Raw genomic sequence first — 20811 nt, 5'->3', positions numbered from 1 at the left:
AACTTTCCTGCAATGACCTATCAGAGACAATGCTGAAAACCATATTTCTACTTTAATTTCTTATAAATCACTACCATAATAGAATATGACCCGTTATACTATTCTTTATACAGTATCTTACAAAAGTAAGTACACCCCTCACATTTTTGCAAATATTTTGTCATGTCTTTTCATGTGACAACACTGGAGAAATTACACTTTGCTACAATATAGAAGTATTGAATGTACAGCTTGTAAAACCATGTAAATTTGCTGTCCCTTCAAAATAACTCAACACAAAATAAATCGCTGGCAACAAGAGTGAGTACACCCCTAAGTGAAAATGTCCAAAAGTGTCAATATATTGTGTGGCCACCATTAATTTTTCAGCACTTCCTTAACCCCCTTGGGCATGGAGCTCACCAGAGCTTCACAGGTTGCCACTAGAGTCCAATTACACTCCTCCATGACGACATCACGGAGTTGGTGGATGTTAGAGACCTTGCCCTCCTCCACCTTCCGATTGAGGATGCCCCAGGGTTGCCTAATAGGGTTTAGGTCTGGAGACATGCTTGGCCTTCACACTCAGCTTCTTTAGCAAAGCAGTGGTCATCTTGGAGGTGTATTTGGTGCTATGTTGGAATACTGCCCTGCGGCTCAGTCTCATGTTCTGCTTCAGTATGTCACAGTTAATGTTGGCATTCATGGTTCCCTCAATGAACTGTAGCTCCCCAGTGCTGGCAGCACTCATGCAGCCCCAGACCATGACACTCCCACCACCATGCTTGACTGTAGGCAAGACACACTTGTCTTTGTACTCCTCACCTGGTTGCTGCCACACACGCTTGACACCATCTGAACCAAATAAGTTTATCTTGGTCTCATCAGACCACAGGACAGGGTTCCAGTAACCCATGTCTTTAGTCTGCTTGTCTTCAGCAAACTGTTTGTGGGCTTTCTTGTGCATCATCTTTAGAAGAGGCTTCCTACTGGGATAACAGCCATGCAGACCTAATTGATGCAGTGTGTGACATATGGTCTGAGCACTGACAGGCTCACCCCCTACCCCTTCAAGCTCTGCAGCAATGCTGGCAGCACTCATATGTCTATTTCCCAAAGACAACCTCTGGATAGGATGCTGAGCACGTGCACTCAAATTCTTTGGTCGACCATGGCGAGGCCTGTTCTGAGTGGAACATGTCCTGTTAAACCGCTGCATGGTTTCAGGGTCTTGGCAATCTTCTTATAGCCTAGGCCATCTTTATGTAGAGCAACAATTTTTTTCACATCCTCAGAGTTCTTTGTAAGAGAGAGCGATAACATCAAATTTAACACACCTGCTCCCCATTCACACCCGAGACCTTGTAACACTAACGAGTCACATGACATTGGGGAGGGAAAATCGCTACTTGGGCCCAATTTAGACATTTTCACTTAGGGGTGTACTCACTTTTGTTGCCAGCGGTTTAAACATTAACGGCTGTGTGTTGAGTTATTTGTAGGGGGACAGCAAATTTACACTGTTATACAAGCTGTACACTCACTAATTTACATTGCAGCAAAGTGTCATTTCTTCAGTGTTGTCACATGAAAAGATATAATAAAATATTTACAAAAATGTGAGGGGTGTACTCACTTTTGTGAGATACTGTATATAACATTTTCACTGGTTCCTACCTTATGGTAAATATGATCATAATGCAGACAACTCAAAACAATGGCTCTTTAATGTTAATAAATGTTACAAGGAAAAGCAATATTTTAAATACTGCACGGTATTTATCATTTTGTTTCCTCCGATAGAACTTACCAAGGCATCAAAGACTAATATATCATATGTTTCCGTATCAGAGTTTTCCATTATGATGTTAAACAGCGCATCCAAAGTGTCCTGCAAGAACTACAGATAGAGATTCTGTGTCAACTTCATAGCATATTTTGTAAATTAGAATAGTGCAAAATGCTAGCTGGGAATTTTAAACTGACAGCAGAAAAAAAACCTTCATTTCAACCAGGATCTGAAAATACCACCATGGCTTGTTAAAGGGAAACACTTCAAACTAATTGGATTTGTGACTTACCATAACATCCATTTCCCAGGGTACATTAAAGTGGTTGTAAAGCACAAGGTTTTCTACCTAAATGCATTTATGCATTTAGGTAATAAAAACCTTCTGTGTGCAGCAGCCCCCCGCCCCCAATACTTACCTGAGCCTCCCTCTCTATCCAGCAATGTCCATGAGAGCCTTGCCACGTCGGGGACTCAGACTTGATTGGCTTTTGGCAGCAGCAGGAGCCATTGGCTCCCGCTGCTGTTAAACACAGCCAGTGATTAGCCAATCAGATGGAGGGGGCAGGGCTGAGCCATGGCTCCATGTATGAATGCACACACAGAGCCGCAGGTTAAGTAGAGCGCCTGCTTGGCTGCCCCCAAAGCAAGCTGCTTGCTGTGGGGTTTCTGGCAGGGGGGAGAAACCAGGAGCATCAGCATGGGACATGAGAAGAGGAGGATCCGGGCTGCTCTGAGTAAAAGCATTGCACAGAACAGGTAGTTATACCATGTTTGTTATTAAGGGACACAGGATTAAGGTAGAACTAAAGACAAAATATTTTTTGGATAGCGTAAGGGAAGGTACAGTGGTGATCGAAAGTTTGGGCACCCCAGGTAAAAATTTGTATTAATGTGCATAAAGAAGCCAAGGAAAAATGGAAAAATCTCCAAAAAGGCATCAAATTACAGATAGACATTCTTATAATATGTCAACAAAAGTTAGATTTTATTTCCATCATTTACACTTTCAAAATAACAGAAAACAAAAATATGGCGTCTGCAAAAGTTTTTTTTAACATGCACTGCCCCCTTTGCAAGGCTGAGACCTGCCAGTGTCATGGATTGTTCTCAATCATCGTCTGGGAAGACCAGGTGATGTCAATCTCAAAGGTTTTAAATGCCCAGACTCATCTGACCTTGCCCCAACAATCAGCGCCATGGGATCTTCTTAGCAGTTGCCTAGAGAACTGAAACTGAAAATAGTTGACGCTCACAAAGCTGGAAAAGGCTATAAGATGATAGCAAAGCGTTTTCAGATGTCAATATCCTCTGTTCAGACTATAATTAAGAAATGGCAGTCATCAGGAACAGTGGAAGTTAAAGCAAGATCTGGAAGACCAAGAAAAATATCAGACAGAACAGCTCGCAGGATTGTGAGAAAAACAATTCAAAACCCACGTTTGACTGCACGATCCCTCCAGAAAGATCTGGCAGACACTGGAGTTGTGGTACACTATTCCACTATAAAGAAATACTTGTACAAATATGGTCTTCATGGAAAAGTCACCAGAAGAAAACCTCTTCTAGGCCCTCACCACAAAAATCAGCGTTTGAACTTTGCAAATGAACATATAGACAAGCCTGATGCATTTTGGAAACAAGTTCTGTGGACAGATGAGGTTAAAATTGAACTTTTTGGCCGGAATGAGCAAAGGTACGTTTGGAGAAGAAGGGGCACAGAATTTAATGAAAAGAACCTCTGTCCAACTGTTAAGCATGGGGGTGGATCAATCATGCTTTGGGGTTGCATTGCAGCCAGTGGCACAGGGAACATCTCACGAGTAGAAGGAAAAATAGATTCAATAAAATTTCAGCAAATTTTGGATGGTAACTTGATGCCATCTGTGAAAAAGCTGAAGTTAAGGAGAGGACGGCTTCTACAAATGGATAATGATCTTAAACACACCTCGAAATCCACAGGGGATTACATCAAGAGGCGTAAACTGAAGGTTTTGCCATGGCCTTCACAATCTCCTGACCTCAACATAATTGAAAATCTATGGATAGACTTTAAAAGAGCAGTGCGTGACAGACAGCCAGGAAATCTCAAAGAACTGGAAGAGTTTTGTAAGGAAGAATGAGCAAAGATACCTCAAACAAGAATTGAAAGACTCTTGGCAGGCTACAAAAAGCGTTTACAAGCTGTGATACTTGCCAAAAGGGAGAAGTACAAGATATTAACTCTGCAGGGTTCCAAAACTTTTGCAGACGCCATATTTTTGTTTTCTGTTATTTTGAAAGTGTAAATGATGGAAATAAAATCTAACTTTTGTTGACATATTATAAGAATGTCTAATCTGTAATTTGATGCATCTTTCCTTGGCTTCTTTATGCACATTAATACACATTTTTACCTGGGGTGCCTAAACTTTCGATCACCACTGTATAACCCCTATGAGGTTTTTTTTTTTTTTGACACCTGTGTCACATTGGGGAGATTTCCCTTTACATCCCTTAGTCAAAATAGAAAGCGAGAGGAAATCCCTCCGGCTGGTCAAATCCTTTGAGAATGTCCTGTGGGACAAAATGCATCAGGATCGTGCCTGTTTAGCCAGACTTGCATTTGTTTCCACCTTTACCATTGGAAATTTTGTAAGTGTTATTCCCCTTTTTTAATAAACTTTCTATTTGGGTTTTACACTATGTCTGTTTCCTTTGGTTTATTTCCACATGGGTCTGGATTTCTGTGAGTGATCCTTTCTACCTACCCTGCTGGATATACACCTGGGAGACATCCGTGGTTGCAGATCGTTTCAGGAATCCTATACCATCCTAACAGCCTTTTTGACCCGCATGCTATATGGTATTCAGGGTCAACAGCATCTGGTGAGCGCAATTTTATTTGGTGTTGGTGATGGGATATCAGTATCAAGATTCACCTCTCTGTTTTGGATTACTCCACTTGCACTTACGATTGTGAACTCTATATGGACTTTTTTGATTGTATTCAGCTACAGATTTTCACATTTACTGATCACATATGTCATTTTATTTGTTTGTATTGAGAACTGTTGCAGTTCCTCACCCATTAGCGCTGCACTTTTATTTTATTTTCCGTTGCATCAACCTTTTTGTCAGCTGTTTGTGTCAGCAGCTTATGCACTTGGTTAGCGCAGTTTATGCACCCCTTTATTCCCAACCATTGATGGTGTTTGGTGATTCAGAAAGATACGTTCAGCAACTTTCCAAATGAAGTCCAAATGAATCACAGGCTTGTCACTTTTTTTTTTTTTTTGCAGAATGTAGGCACTCCACAAGCATTGCTCAAGAAGATGTCTGAAGATATTCCTAAAGTACTTCTTTTGCGGTTTTCTCTTTGCTGGGTAGAATGTCATTGCTTGGTCGGCTCTGTCGACACCTCCCATGGTGTTGTTGAAGTCTATCACTACTTGTGGCTTCATAACTTCTTTCCCACCTTTCATACGTACCACAACACTGGAGGTATTATGCACTGTACTCATTAGGCACACATCTTTCTTGTCCCGCCATCGCAGTGCCATCATTTTGCCTTTCTGCCAAGGAACCATTTCTCCTGTCTTGAGCTTCTTCTTGTCAAACATTGGCGGCATGTCGCGCTGGTCAGCCCTTACAGTTCCATAGGCATCAGTTTTGTTTTACAGTAGAACCATATACCAACTCATACAGTGGGATCTGGTACACTCCTCATCATCCTCAGATAATTGGGCAGATACATCTGTAGGTGTAAGTGTGTAGAGAGCATGACCTGAATAATGGATGACTGCGATCTGTTGGCAACCTGGCTTCTATGCTTGTACCAACAATGGTTACTCATGGACCAACTGCAGGGCAGGCAGAGTTTACTGCGGTCTGTGACTAGGCCACTGTAAAGCAGCCATACAAACCGTATGCAACGAAGATATTAGTACCAGTAAGAGTTGCTCATGGACCAACTGCAGAGCAAGAAGAGTTAACAGCCATCTGCGACCAAAGTCAATGGAGGCATCAGCAAGGAAAACCGGGCCAGAGCCTCGCGAGGAGCAGACAGATGTTTGTCTAACAAATGGAAAAGGAGTGCATGTGCTGTACAGATTTGGCACAGCACGTCAGAAGCTAGTGCACAAACACAGGCCAGACGTGGCACTGAAACTACAGTCAGTTCACAACACATTAAAAGATGTAGCAGCCCGCTATTTCGATGTGCAACAATTAAAAAAAAAATTGTCATGGCTATTCCATAAAGGCTTGCAATTGTCTAAGTAAAAAATTTCTGTGACACCTGAACACCTACAACACCCGAGTGTGCTGCAGCTCACCCAGCTTATGTCAATCCTATATAGGGAGGCACAGGCTCTATAGAGTATGGGGCATGTCCCAAAAACTTTCAGTGGCAGTAGTGTGAATGAGCCCTGCAGCTGACAGACGGTACAGTAATAAAAAGAACCCTAGTATGCACATTCATCCAATCTTCTCCCCTACTCCCTAAGGATTCTTCAGGCACCGGATTCCACCAGACAGGTGCACTGTGGCCCCTTGATCTGTAAAGCACTCTGCAGCTACCTCACACATGGCACTTTGGTACCTAGGCAAGCATTTTGAGCAGAGTCCAGTGCCAAAACACATTACAGGCTGGCTCTGTTCCTTCCCTCTTCAGGGTCCAGGTACACATTCCATGACCATGAAGAGGATTGGCAGATCCAGAACTCTGGCTTTCCAGCAACTAAAGAAACTTACTAGATTAAAAAGCATCCTGATAAAAGAAAAGGTTTTGTTTCCCTCGGAGGAGAAAAGAAGTCCACTCCCCTACAACACTATTAAAAAAACTGAGGCAGGCTGTGAGTGGGAGGGATTATACTGGACTGTCCTTGAAGCTTTGTTTTGCCAATGAGAGAGCAGCTGAAACTTATAAAAAGAGTGCCTAAAATGTGCTGTATGAGAATCTTGATGTGTCTACTTTATGCATGCAGCACTGCTTTGACTTGAATTAATTGGTGACCGCTACAACCAAAACTTGGTGTTCAAAATGTTCACTTTTTGTGCAATTATTTCAGGGCTATTCAGGACAGCCTACAGACAAAAGACAGAATATCTTCCCTTCTTTGAGTTGAGATATATTTTAAGAAACGTATGCTGTACATTACAGTAACTGCAATGAACTACACATCATACATTACAGTAACTAGTGAAGGCCTTCCTTCAGGCCCTGGTCTCCCTAAGGTTTCTTGCAAGAGATGCTTTCAAAGAAATTACCTATTTATCATATGGGAGACACACCACATAGCAAAAAAAAAAAAAAAAAACAAACAACAAAAAAAAAATGCTGAAATACAGACAGACAAGGTTGAAAAAGACTGGGAATTACCTTAACAACTTCTCCTCCATCAACATTCATTAACTGGCATAAATTCTGCTGCAGTAAGTTTGTATTAGATCGCCACTTCAAGAGACCCAACAAATCCACTAAAAGAAAAAAAACATTTTACTTAGCAAAGTTTTGAAAGAGTTAAAATGGGACCCAAATGTTAACATTCAGTCCTATTTAAAATGGTGCTGGTTTACTTGTCAAATTAAAGTCTTTTGTTGTTTATCATCACTCCTTTTAAAAAAAATCTGTCATCAGACAAACATGAAGGCTGCTGTTGCTGAGCTCTCTTGAAATTGCTAGTTGCTTGGCTGTCATGCTAACCCTCTGGCTTCAAAAGTCAATCAACCACAATCATTGTGCAAATTAGAGCCTGTGACCCTATTCAATGATATACTTGTTACTGGTCAGTTACCCAAATTACAGGCAACCAGCATTTTCAGAAAGGGGTCATCACTATCATTATCCATATTTCTCTCATGACAGGTTTCTTTTAACTATGTTATTTTCAAGTCAGCTTTGTCACGAATAGTTGTGTCAGCTCATTGCATTGCATCCGTCATAAAAGCTAGCATCCTCCAGCTCGGATTTCTTTTTTTTTTTTACCAAGTCCGTTGGTAGACCCAAAGGATTTTTTCCAGGCTAAAATGGGATTTTTGACTTACTGTAAAATCCATTTCTCTGATGTTCATTGATGGACACAGCTCCTGATTCTTCTTAACCATTGGGTTATACTGCCCCCTACAGGAGTAGGACACTAGGCAGGAAAAAAGCTCGACTACGCCTATGGGCAGTCCCAGGGGGTATACACCCACTCTCAGCTATAGGCGCTCAGTTTTGCTACAAGCAGTGTCAGAAGAAATATGGGACGTAGATAAAAAAGGCGCTGGTGATCTTTTATATTACTGGAATAAAACTTATTCAGGGTATCATGTGTATTAAGTTATGTATTAATAGTGTTGAAAGTTCTTAATACTGAATAAATTAATATAGTTAAAGGTTATAAATATATTTTAAAGTGCACAACTCAAAATTAAAAAATTATTTCTATTACTTATTACTAGATAAATATATAAATAAATATATATATAAATAAATAAATATAATATACATGCAACAAGCAAATCAATTATATAAATATATATAGTATTCCGTGCAACAAGCAAATAAAAGTGCTTAATAGTGCGTGCATAAAAAACTCATCAAATATAAAACGGATATAGTCGTGCTCTCCAGTGAAAAATAATTGTATATATAGCAAGTGTCTCTGCAATTCGTGCAACAAGATATGCTCCTTAAAGTGCTTCAGGTGGTGGGGTGTGACACACGTGGCCTCTTACCAGCTTCCAATGAGTCACAATGACTCCCAACGCCTGTGATCCCTTTAAATGGGTGGATCAGACCTCTCCTCGATATCTTTTGGGTTGGATATCTGCTCCCACATTAGGCATGTATGGACCATATAGTCCGCATAAAGATAAACAAAAAAAGCCTCCAATAGTGAAATATTGTATGCTTTATTTTAAAATTACTAAAAAGGTATACAGTTGGTCCCTTACTATTAGTTGTGCCCTCCTGGCACTGGGCAATTCGGCAGTACACAAATCTCTGAGTAGTGGGGAATCGTATCCGAGGATCTGCAGCTTCCTCTTATCTTTCCTCTCACTGTGCTGTGTGCGGCGGTCGGCGAGCGTCCCTGCCTCTGCTACGAATGCCTGTGTGTTTGCTTCCAGGTTTGTCAGTAACCACAATGCATTTCGCATCTGTGCGTCATCAGGCGGTTACTGTTCCCCGGAGTCTCTTTCCTTAAGTGTCACGGACCTTCTTTTGATTGGCTATTGCTCAGTATGTTATCGGCATCTTGGTTTCAATTTATTTTCAACTAACGCTTATTGCCAATTGTTTCTTTACTTTAATAATGGCGATCTGTATGGGGATTCATAAATCTTTTTCATGTCCTAGGATTTATGCTGCATATCCGTCGTATATGTTCCCCTTACTCACATGTATCATACAATTTTCATAACAATTCATAAAAAGCTATTAAATATATCACAATCTATTGACATACAATATAAAACTTTATTAATTATCAAAAATTATTAAAAATTATTAAAAATTATCTTTTTATTTTTAGCTTTATTTAAAACCATTATGTGGACTGGTTTCTTATATTTATAGCGCCATCTAGTGGAAATAAATATAGATGGATAGATAGATAAATATATTTATCTAGTAATAAGTAATAGAAATAATTTTTTAATTTTGAGTTGTGCACTTTAAAATATATTTATAACCTTTAACTATATTAATTTATTCAGTATTAAGAACTTTCAACACTATTAATACATAACTTAATACACGTGATACCCTGAATAAGTTTTATTCCAGTAATATAAAAGATCACCAGCGCCTTTTTTATCTACGTCCCATATTTTATATTGTTTTCACAATTAAAAGGGCAGCAGGTTCAGATATATCTTTAAAAAGGGCCAGACGCCTTCCTATAATTTGCTAGTGTCAGAAGAAAGTCAACTCCACAGAGGGGTGGGTTCTGTGTCCATCAATGAACATCAGAGAAATGGATTTTTACGGTAAGCCAAAAATCCCATTTTCTCCTTTGTCTATTGGCGGACACAGCTCCTGATTCTTCTTAACCATTGGGACGTCCCAAAGCAGTGTTGAACATGAGGGGTGGGAAAACATCAGAAAAAAATTCCCAAGGCTAACCATAGCCAACCAGGTAACAGAGCTCAACCATAATCTGAAGCTCATCTGAAAAACAATACGTACTCAAAAAGGACTAGGTTCTCTAAACAGCAGCCAGCAAAACCTTGCGGCCAAAAGAAGCATCCGCAGATGCCAAGAAACCAAAAACTTTGTAAAAGTGTGCACTAATGAGCAGGCGGCCGCCTTGCACACCTGCGCCACTGAAGCTTGAAGACGGAAAGCCCAGGAGACACTAAGAGCCCTAGCAGAGTCTGCCTAAACAGGGAAAGGAGGAACCTAACCCCTGACGCAATAGGCCTGAACCCCCGTTTGATCCATCTGGAAATGGTTGCAGAAGAAGCGGACAACCGTTTGTGAGGTCCATCCATGAGCAAAAAGTCTGACTTCCTAAAAGACTCCATAGCTGTCAGGTACACCCTAATTGCCCGGACTACATCCAAGACATGCAAGGCAATTTCCTACAGATGTTTAGGCCAGGGACACAGAGAAGGCAACACAATATCTGCATTCAAATGACAGAGACCACCATAGGAATGAATGACAGACAGCGGTAAAGCACCACCTAATACTTGTGAATCACCATAAGGTGAACGACAGGATAACGCCATCAGTTCCGACACCCTGCATGCAGAGGGGACAGCCACAAAGAAGGCCACCTTCTGGAGCAGAGTAAGCAGGGAACTCCCTGAATTTTTTCAAAGATAAGCTTCAGTAGTGCTGAGAGCACCCCAATAAGATTCCAGGGCAGCAACGAAGCCTGCACTGAAGGAACCAAATGCCAGACACCCTGAAGAAAAGGTACGCACCAGGGAGTGTGTGGCCAAAAGTCGTTGGAAATGACCACCAAAACCTGATACCTGGCCCTTGATGGTACTCAAAGCCAATTTCAGTTCAACCCCCCACCCCTTGAAGGAAGGTTAGGATCCGATCCACGAGAAGGAGCGAGGATGAACCCCAAGAGACTCACACCACACAATGTACGTCTTCCACGTACAATGGTAGATATTCCTAGTACAATGGTAGATATTCCTAGAGGCAGATTTCCTAGCTGTGTGTATGAATCACCAATTCAAACAAAAGTTAAAGCCGTTAAAGGAAGCGACTGTATAGCAGGATGGAAAATTGGTCCTTGGGACAAGATGATCCTCATTGAGAGGAAGTCCGCAAAGAGCATCAGCAACCAGCCATACCAGATCGACATACCAAGACCGACGAGGCCAGTCTTGAGCCACTAGAATGACTGGAATCCCTTCGGCCTGAATTCTGCACAGTAATCATGGCAGAAGTTTGAGAGGGCTGGAATTAATCAGTCAGCCCACCTTAGAATGCTGGTTACTTTCCGAGCCGCCTGGACACTTCTTGTGCCCCCTTGGTGGTGACCAATCCCACGGCCATGGCATTGTCCAAAAGAATTCATACCGGACACCCCTGAAGACGATTGTCCAATGGGCCAGACAAAGTCTGATCGCTCAGAGTTCCAGTACACTAATCGTCAGTCTGGGCTCTGGCAGGGTCCAAACCTCCTGAGCATGTCTGTGCGGAGGATGCCTCCCCACAAAAAAACAGGGGGGGGAGGGGGGAGTCACCCTCGGAGCCCTCCATACAGGATATATTAGGACATACTCCCTGGAATGGGGGCCACTCACCATGACTCAGACGGGCAGGCAGGGTACCCTCGCTAAAACAAGGCAGGTGCCCCACAAAATAATGGCGGCAAGACTGTCATTAAAAATGAAGTGCCCCCATGGTGCCACCCGGTGCAAGGGAGGTGCCAAACTGACCATATTGCCCAGCATTTTTTTGTGGGGTTCAAGCCACAATTGCACAGATCCTCAGCCTGGCAGAAGCCCAAAAGGAAGAGTGGGGGCTTCAGCTACATGCACTGGGGCCGCCTCCCAATGGCGGTGCCTGACTCCGCTGCATGGACTAGTAGGCCACAAGCCACAGCCCAAATTTTGGAGGTTGCCCAGCCACCAGGGCGCGAGCCCCAGCGGAGACGACCACCCAGAGGCAACAGGAAGGGGGGGGAGGCGGATGCCCAAACAGGAGGCAGTGGCTTCAGCCACGCTCACAGGGGCCGCCTCACGTAGTTTTCAAGTAGTAGGCCGCAAAGCTGCAACCTAAATTTTCAGCCGGATCCAGCCATGTGAGGCCCGCGGATGCTAAACTATACGCTCCTCCAGCACAACAACCGCCGCAGGGAGCCCAGAGAACAGACCCTGCCCTAGTCATCAATCCCCAGGATGGCAGGGAACCCTGCTCAACCCCCCGTTGCGCATCAGGAAAACCCAGTCAGCAGCAACTCCAACCAGTCCCTCTTAAGAGCATGTAGCAACAGCCAGCTCATAACCTCCCCCGGGGGGAGGGGGGTCCGAAAGATTTAGAGGGGCTGGAGGTAAGGGAGGGGAGCCTGGGGGTCCGACCATCCCAGGGAGGGGCCCATGTACACCTCTAAACCCTTCAGGGGTAGTGGGGGGGGGGGGGACAGCTACTTGCCATACCAGGAACAGAGTGGGTACCGCTCCAGACAGGACACCACTCCAACGTAACGTGGGTGCTGTCAGCCAGGAGGAAACACTGCGACTCAGGCCGAAGCCAGTTCGTATGCACCCTCGAGAGACGTTTAACTCACAGCCTAACCCCTGTCCAGTGAGTCTATGTCGTGGCTGACCTAGCACGAAGCTGCAGTCTGCACGCGCTCGCTGGCCAGACTGGGGGGACCCTAAGGATCTATATTCTCCAGTTCTTCGCCCAGTCCGGCACTTGATTGTAGTTCTCACAGGAAAAAAATAATAAAAAGAGGAAAGAAATTCCATTTGAAATAAATAAAATTGCCAGGACCAGCGTTCCCAGTAAGGAACTAGGTCCTTACTCCTGACTAGGCAGAAAAAAAACTGAGTGCCTATAGAGAGTGGGTGTAAACCCCCAAGGACTGCCTATAGGCATAGTCAAGCTTTTTCCTGCCTAGTGTCCTACTCCTGTAGGGGGCAGTATAACCCAATAGTTAGGAAGAATCAGAAGCTGTGGCCGTCAATGAACGAAAGAGAAAAAGGATTTGACTTCTGCTTGAGCTCTCTCCTTACAGTGCCAGAGGAACTTGCCTTTATCATCACCCTCAAACAGAAGCTACATTCCAAATAAAACAGTGGAGTAACCGCGCTAGTGTGAAAGTAAAAAAGCTGCAACTTCAAGTGTGACAACACCCCAAAAATATTAAACATTAACAAGTCGTGCTAGGTAGAATATAGTGAATGGAAAGAACCAATAATTAAATTATAGTCTATAAAAAGGTTCATAAATCCTTATGCAGAAAAATGGATAATTGCATACAGGAATCCACATCTGTTGAGTATCCTGCTTACCAGAAGTAGATGAATAAGTGGAATGTATCTCAATCCTCTTTGTATAGGATGTAAATATGAGGAATCAGGGGATCCAATCTTGGTGTAGACAGTTTAATAATGGCGTCAAAAATCACTCAGATAAAGATAAACCGGCCATATGGATAAACAGCATGAAAGAAAAAAGGGGACGCCATAGCATAACAATGAAAAATATTTGTGTAGTGAATAAATAAGGCACCACAGTGATTAGGTATAGAACTGAATACTTCTTACCAGAAGTGAAAGAAATTGTGCATATAAGAACCTCCAGTAGCTGAATAAAAGGAAAGATATACTGTGGGATCTTAATCCGATGGAAAAGGGAGGAAAGGGAACTCACCCCAATCACACCACACCCAGTCAATAGGCTCCTTACCAGAACCCAGTAAGGAGATCGCTTGGGAAAAAAGGAAAGTTAGTTCCCCATATTGACCTTTGGTGTGTTAGAGTCCATTGGGAGCACGATCATTTTTTTTTTAAAAATTTTGGGGTTTTATGCTATGGCGTCCTCTTTTTTCTTTCATGCGGTTTATCCATATGGCCGATTTATCTCCATCTGAGTGATTTTTGATGCCATTATTTAACTGTCTACACCGAGATTGGATCCCCTGATTCCTCATATTTACATCCTATGCAAAGAGGATTGAGATACAGCCACATTCCACTGTCTTTGTTATCTACGTTTGGTTTACCAAGTTTCGCCTTTTAGTCTTGACATCCAATATGAACAGAGAAAGAAAAGATGGTGCACTGGCCTAGTGCATTATCCAACAGATTTATCAAAAAATATGAATAAAATCATAAAGATATTTACTCACAAACATAAGAAAAAAAAACTCTCATCAGGCCACAGGTGTGGCTATCTCTCATCGGTTGCGCGAATCACTGTTCCTGGGAGTGGGGGGGGGGGGTCCTGGATGAGACCCCTCAGACTGACACGTTTCAGCGGCTCTGAAGAAGGCCAGTCCTTCAAAACATGTCAGCCTGAGGGGGTCTCATCCAGGATCCCCCCACTCCCAGGATCAGTGATTTGAGCAACCGATAAGAGATAGCCACACATGTGGCCTGACAAGCGTTTTTTTTCTTATGTTTGTAAGTACACATCTTTATGGTTTTTTTCATATTTTTTATTAAAACTGTTGGATAATGCACTAGGCCAGTGCACCCTCTTTTCTTTCTCTATTCTCAAAGCACTGTCAGGATGACCCCAGTCCTAGAGGGCAGCAAGGCATCTTTGAGATTGTCCATGATTTGACCAGGCACCTGTGACACTACACAGTCAGCTGACTCTAGCGCAAGAGTGTTTTCTTTCCAATATGAAAAACTAGGGTAGCAAGAAAACAAATTATGTGAAAATTCTTCTGTGATACCGAGTTGCATTTTGCCTTTGAAAGCAACACTGTACTACCAGTTACAATGATTGGACTATGATACAAGATATGACAAAGGTGTTGCCGCAAATAAATTCTTAAATGGGAAAGAAGTAAACAGTGGACAAATACTGTATTCTACTCTGTTTTAGCCAAAACCCAACATTACAGCAGAAAGTAAGATTCCAAGATCTTCCTAAACAAAGCCCCAATTACCGTTCTGTGTGAGTTTAGTTGAACAGACAAGGGTGGATATTTGGAAGGAGTCTTTGCTGATGGTACAACTGCCTAAATTCTGCATGCTCTTCCCAAGAGATGCGTGTCCTTTCTCCTCCAGTTCGATCTTGGTTGCAGGGAGGCCAAGGTATGTTGATGCATCTTCAAGCTTCTTTGCCTCTGCCTTTTTGCAAAAAGAGACAAAATCATTATGTGCAATTTGGAAATGAAATGCAGACACATACATTTCCAGACTAAAATACAGTTACGTCTCTTAGGTCAAAACTGAACACACAGGCCATTTGCCACAAAGTTTAAGCAGTAGAAAATGGCGAATTAAGCGGGCTGTGTGTGGAGTTATTTTGAGGGGGACAGCAAATTTACACTGTAATACAAGCTGTACACTCACTACTTTATATTGTAGCAAAGTGTCATTTCTTCAGTGCTATCACATGAAAAGATATAATAAAATATTTACAAAAACGTGAGGGGTGTTCTCACCTATGTGAGATATTGTGTGTGTATATATATATTTGTTTTCCTTACTTAAACCCAAAGGCTTAACTGCCATCACTCTATATTTATAGTAAAATGCCAGTACACTAAAAACACAAAATGGGTGGCTACACTGCATCGCAAGCACCCGGTGGTGCCTATACACTATACCATCTACCTGTCTTCATCAGCCCCATGGGAGACCAAAATCCCAAGGAGCAGTAATATGCAAATTGCTACACTTCCCGATAATGTGCAGAGATTGTTCACCCCTACTTCCTCTCCCTATTGACCAGTAAGGTCGTGCATCATAGGACACAGCCAATAGGAATGTGCAGAAGGGTATAGAACAGTTCTTGGCACCATCAGAAAGATGTACTACTGAACCCTCTTCCGCACTATATGGGTACTTTAAAGAATTTCTTCACTAATGGCAACCTAACTACAAACTAAAAGACAAGTGCTTCAAACTGAGAACACAAGTTTAGAGCAGATAAGCTGCCATGCGTAACACAGTCAGTTCTAATTTCAGTCAAGATATCCCTGTGTATTATCTCTTGTATAATAGGATGATCCTTGTCAAAAAAAAAAAAAAAAAAAAAAAAACAACACACAAACACACACACACACACACACACACACACACACTGGCTTTCTTCAGACATCCTTTCATAAGCATGCAATGTTTCAACGAGAGAAAATTCAGTCAAACTATCTTGCATCTCTTTTTTTAATGAGGCGACTTTCATTACCTTGTAAACAATGAGATCATGCTCTCCGTCTCTTAGTGTTGTTCCATCATATCTTATTAGCTTCACAAATGCTACAGCAAATATCTTCTCTGACTTGTCTTTAGCTGTGGAAGAAAATATATATTTATATACTTGTATGCCTTGTATGAATGTTGTTTGAGCCTGAGGAAGTGCTAGCCAAGCTTTATATAGTTACTATTTTTTTATTTATCATGCTGGAACAAAGTACCTTCTTTTGGATATAGCATCAAGGGACTTATGAATAGCAATGGGTCTCTGTGTGTACTACTGAATTGAACATACAAGAAACCTGATGTGTACTTATGACCAGGAAAGCGTTTGTGGCTTCAACAGCAGGTTTATAAAGCAACAGGCTGTTGGTACTTTGATATTTTCAAAGCAGCAAAGGAACTGTTATGAAAGTGGGTGTTCCGATACCTGTATAGGTTTTCAGAATGATTGCCTACAATGATTTTCAACACACTGGGATAAACAACAGAAAGACCATTCCCTCTCAAGGCAGCTCTTTCGCTGCATGTGCTGCAAAACGTGATTACTGTGATGCCTCAGATGTCTTCCAATTGCCATTTGAATGCTACTGAATAGTACTCTGTCTATGGAGGTGACACTCAAAGCAAAATGATTAAGAACACATACCATGGTGAGGTGCAACAATTGCAGCCACTATGAGAAATCTGGTCAAGTGCTAGAGGCTATTAAATAAAGTGCCTTGAAAAAGTATTCATATCCGTTGAAATTTTCCACATTTTGTCATGTTACAACCAAAAACATAAAATGTATTTTATTGGGATTTTATGTGATAGACCAACACAAAGTGGCACCTAATTATGACGTGAAAGGAAAATGATAAATGGTTTTCAAATTTTTTTACATATATATATCTGAAAAGTGTGGCCTGCATTTGTAGGCAGCCCGCTTACTCGGATACCCCTAATTAAAATCTAGTGGAACCAATTGCCTTTAGAAGTCACCTAATTAGTAAACAGAGTCCAACTGTGTGTAATTTAACCTCAGTATAAAAACAGCTGTTCTATGAAGAGGTTTATTAGAGAACCTAATAGCCCATACACACGATCCGAAGATTGGACAAAAAATACCGCTTTTCGAAGCGTTTATACGATAATTGGATCGTTAGCACAGAGCTTTCGAGAGCTGATCACGGCAGTTCATCCAATATTATCCAATCGGACAAGCACAAAAATGTTTCTCCTACGATACCAGAATGTACAATTTTTGTTTAACAAGTACAGTTGTAATCCGAAAATCGAATACAAATACACTACAAATATTACATTGCTTCCGTTTTTTATTCTGTTGTACGAGAATTTTCTTAACTTTAGTTACTTCTCCATTTTCGATATGCGACTAACATGCAAAAAAAAAAAAAAAAAACGGACGATCTGTCGTCCGATTTTTGGATCGTGTGTACAGGCCATTAGTGAACAAACAGCATCATGAAGGCCAAAAGAACACACCAGACAGTTCAGGGTTGTGGAGAAAATAAAGTAGGGTTAGGTTATAAAAAATGATCAATACATCAGGCCGGGCAAGAGAGCATTATTCAGAGGAGCCACCAAGAGGCTCATGGTAACCCTGGAGGAGCTGCAGCGATCCACGGCTAAGATAGGAAAATCTGTCCACAGGACGATTAGTGGTGCACTCCACAAATCTGGCCTTTATGGAAGAGCCATTGTTGAAAGAAAGCCATAAGAAGCCATGTGGGGGTCATAGCACATATGTGAAAGGAGGTGCTCTGTTCAGATGAGACCGAAATTTATTTTTTGGGCCGAAAAGCAAAACACTAGGTGTGGCGGAAAACTAACACTCAACATCACATTTAACACACAATCCCCACTATGAAACATGGTTGTGGCAGCGTCATGTTGTGGGGATGCATTTCTTCAGCAGGGACAGGGAGCTTGTAAAGAGTCTGCAAAAGACTTGAAACTGGGGCAGAGGTTCACCTTCCAGCAGGACAACGACCCTAAACCTACAGCCAGAACTACATTGGAATGTTTTAGATCAAAGCATATTCATGTTTTAGAATGGCCCAGTCAAAGTCCAGACCTCAATCCAACTGAGAATCTGTGGCAAGACTTGGAAAATTGCTGTTCACAGGTGCTCTCCATCCAATCTGACAGAGCTTGAGCTATTTTGCAAAGAAGAATGGGAAAACTTTCACTCTCTAGATGTAAGCCAGTCCGCCCGACGATATCATTTCTTTGACAAAACTAGTTGAGTGTTGCTACGACGCTTCGTCATCACGCATGCTTGCTGACCAGTGGGAGAGTCTGGTGCAGCCACACAGCCTGCTGCTTTTTGGGAGAGAATATGTATCTGTTTTTATTGCTATATGCAAGTTTTTTTAAACCTATTGCCCAGGTGTGATTCCCTTTGCAATTTTCATTTGTTATTTTTTGAATAAATGTTTTTTATGGGTTACACTATGGGTGTATATGCGTTTTACTTTTCATCCTGCTGATGAACAAACCCTGACTGGATCAGGTTTGATGCTTTGGAGTTTCCCTTCATAAGGAGGTGAAACACGTGCATTTGTGCGTATTCCTCTAGAGGGCAGAGGAGCATGCACGGAGTCAGTGAGACAGAGAGCATGCAGGGGAGACGCTGAGTGAGCATGGGGTGGGAGCAGAATTCCAGCTGTGCAGCGAGACTAGAACTTTGACCTCCCCCCGGCTGGTGACAGGGAGAGGCAGTGGAGGAGATGGCGGGCGCAGGCTGAGGACCAAACACTGACATCAGGCAGGCACGAGAGAGACAGCGCAACTGAAAGTGGACAGCAGATGGGCTAGTGCGAATAGGGGAGACAGCAAGTGCCGAGCTAATCGACTGATCTAGAAAGCCGGTGGGAACCTGACAAGGGATACCCAAGATCGGGACTGAACGGAAGAGGCGGTGGGGGGCGCCCCCGGGGCTGACAAGTGGACAGGGGAAGTGGTAGGCACAAGACAGGAAGGAGACAGGCTGACAGGGGGAGGCTTCAGGAGTTGACAAGCAGTTCAGGGACAGCAAAGTAGGAGGACTGGGAGTACCTTTTTAGCTGGGAGTACCATTGTGACTGGGAGCACCTTAGTACTGGGCGCTGAGAGTGACGCTGAGTGGGACGCGAGGTGCCGCGAGTGACGCTGAGTGGGACACACAGGGTGCCGAGAGTGACGCGAGGGGGGCCCCAAGTTTGCACGGGGTGCTTAAAGAGAAGCTTAAAAAGGAACCCCTGGCTGCCAGGGGAGTGTATGCTCCGGTAAGGAGGGGGGCAGGGATGCAGGAAAAGGTTAGACAGCTATTGGTAGTAGGGGACTTAATTTTTAGGAGGACAGAGAGGACAATCTGTCAAAAAGAGTGTGGTCACTGAACAGTATGTTGTTTACTGAGTGCTCAGGCTCAGCACATCGCGGATCAGATGGACAGATTATTGGGCGGGGCTGGGGAAGACCCAGCGATCATGGTGCATGTAGGCACCAATGACAAAGTAAGAGGAAGGTGTCCTAAAAAAACGATTTCAGGGAATCATGAAATAAATTTGGAAGGACCTCCAAGGTGGTTTTCTCTGAAATACTACCTGTGCCTCAAGCCACACCAGAGAGGCAATGGGAGCTTAGGGAACTGAACAAGTGGCTGAGGAACTAGTGTAGAAAAAAGGGGTTCAGGTTCCCTGGAGAACTAGGCTGACTTCTCAGTCGGTTACCAGCTCTTTAGTAAATCCGGGCTGCACCTCAATGGGGATGGTACAGCTCTATTGGGAAGAAAGATGGCCACAAAGTTTGATTTTTAAACTAGGTGTTGGGGGGGGGGGGGAGGGTTCAAAGGTAGTGACAGTAAGTAAAGGTAAGAGGGTAATATGGAAGTGAGTAGCGATAATATAACCATAACATCAAATCCGAGGGTGAATTAGTGGTCAAATCACAAACCAAGCATGAGAATACTTAAAGAGAAACCAAAATCCACTCATACAACACTGAGAAGAGTATACACAAATGCCAGGAGCCTAGCTAACAAAATGGAGGAACTGGAACTGCTATTACACGAGGAGGACTTAGACTTTGTGGGAATAACAGAAACTTGGTTTGTCAACTCGCACAAAGGGCTGGCAAATATACAAGGGTATTCCTTGTATAGGAAGGACAGGGAAGGTAAAAGAGGGGGAGGGGTATCTCTCTATATCAAAAATGATGTATGGGTGGTAGAGAGGAGCAACATTGATAACAGGACAAGGGGGAGGTGGAATTAATGTGGGTAGAACTCCACAGGGAAGGAGTAAGTGGGAAATTAATAGTGGAGGTATGATATAGGCCCCCCAACCTGAAGGAGGAGGGGGAGCTGTACCTTCTATCACGGTTAGGAATGGCAGCAAAGCAGGGAAATGTAATCATAACGGGGGACTTAAATTTTTCCGATATTGACTGGGCAGAGGGGACAGGTCACTCATTAAAGTCCCGTCATTTTATGAATGTCTTACAGGACAACTTCATGTCTCAAATGGTGGATTCTCCTATTAAATACAAATGATCCAAGTCTGATCTTGGATGTGGCAATACGGTAAAACTGGGGATCTAGCAATCACACGATTGATCACTTTTAGTATAAATCATAGGAAAAGAAGGCACAAGGGGAGCACAGGAACCCCAAACTTCAAAAGAGCAAACTTTTCTGAACTGCGCTTAATACTAGAGAACATCAAATGGGACCTAACCCTAGA

The 20811-nt window shown here is 42.8% G+C and overlaps 1 protein-coding gene across 1 annotated transcript in view; it reads right to left on the bottom strand.

Moving 5' to 3' along the window:
- Positions 1-20811, bottom strand: part of DOCK1 (dedicator of cytokinesis 1) — a 696032-nt gene that overhangs the window by 452670 nt on the left and 222551 nt on the right. Inside the window, exons 17-20 of the mRNA XM_082266717.1 lie at positions 16077-16180; positions 14830-15013; positions 7131-7228; positions 1790-1879 (exon numbers count right to left, since the gene is read on the bottom strand). Of these exons, the coding sequence (XP_082122843.1) occupies positions 1790-1879; positions 7131-7228; positions 14830-15013; positions 16077-16180 (476 nt within the window). The remainder of the gene's footprint in view (positions 1-1789; positions 1880-7130; positions 7229-14829; positions 15014-16076; positions 16181-20811) is intronic.

The sequence above is a fragment of the Pelophylax lessonae genome (genome assembly GCF_965119305.1).
Source record: "Pelophylax lessonae genome assembly, chromosome: 9".
In the NCBI taxonomy this organism is placed as follows: Eukaryota; Metazoa; Chordata; class Amphibia; order Anura; family Ranidae; genus Pelophylax; species Pelophylax lessonae.
The sequence above is the reverse complement of the archived record's forward strand: the minus strand, read 5'-3'. Positions and strand labels throughout refer to the sequence as shown.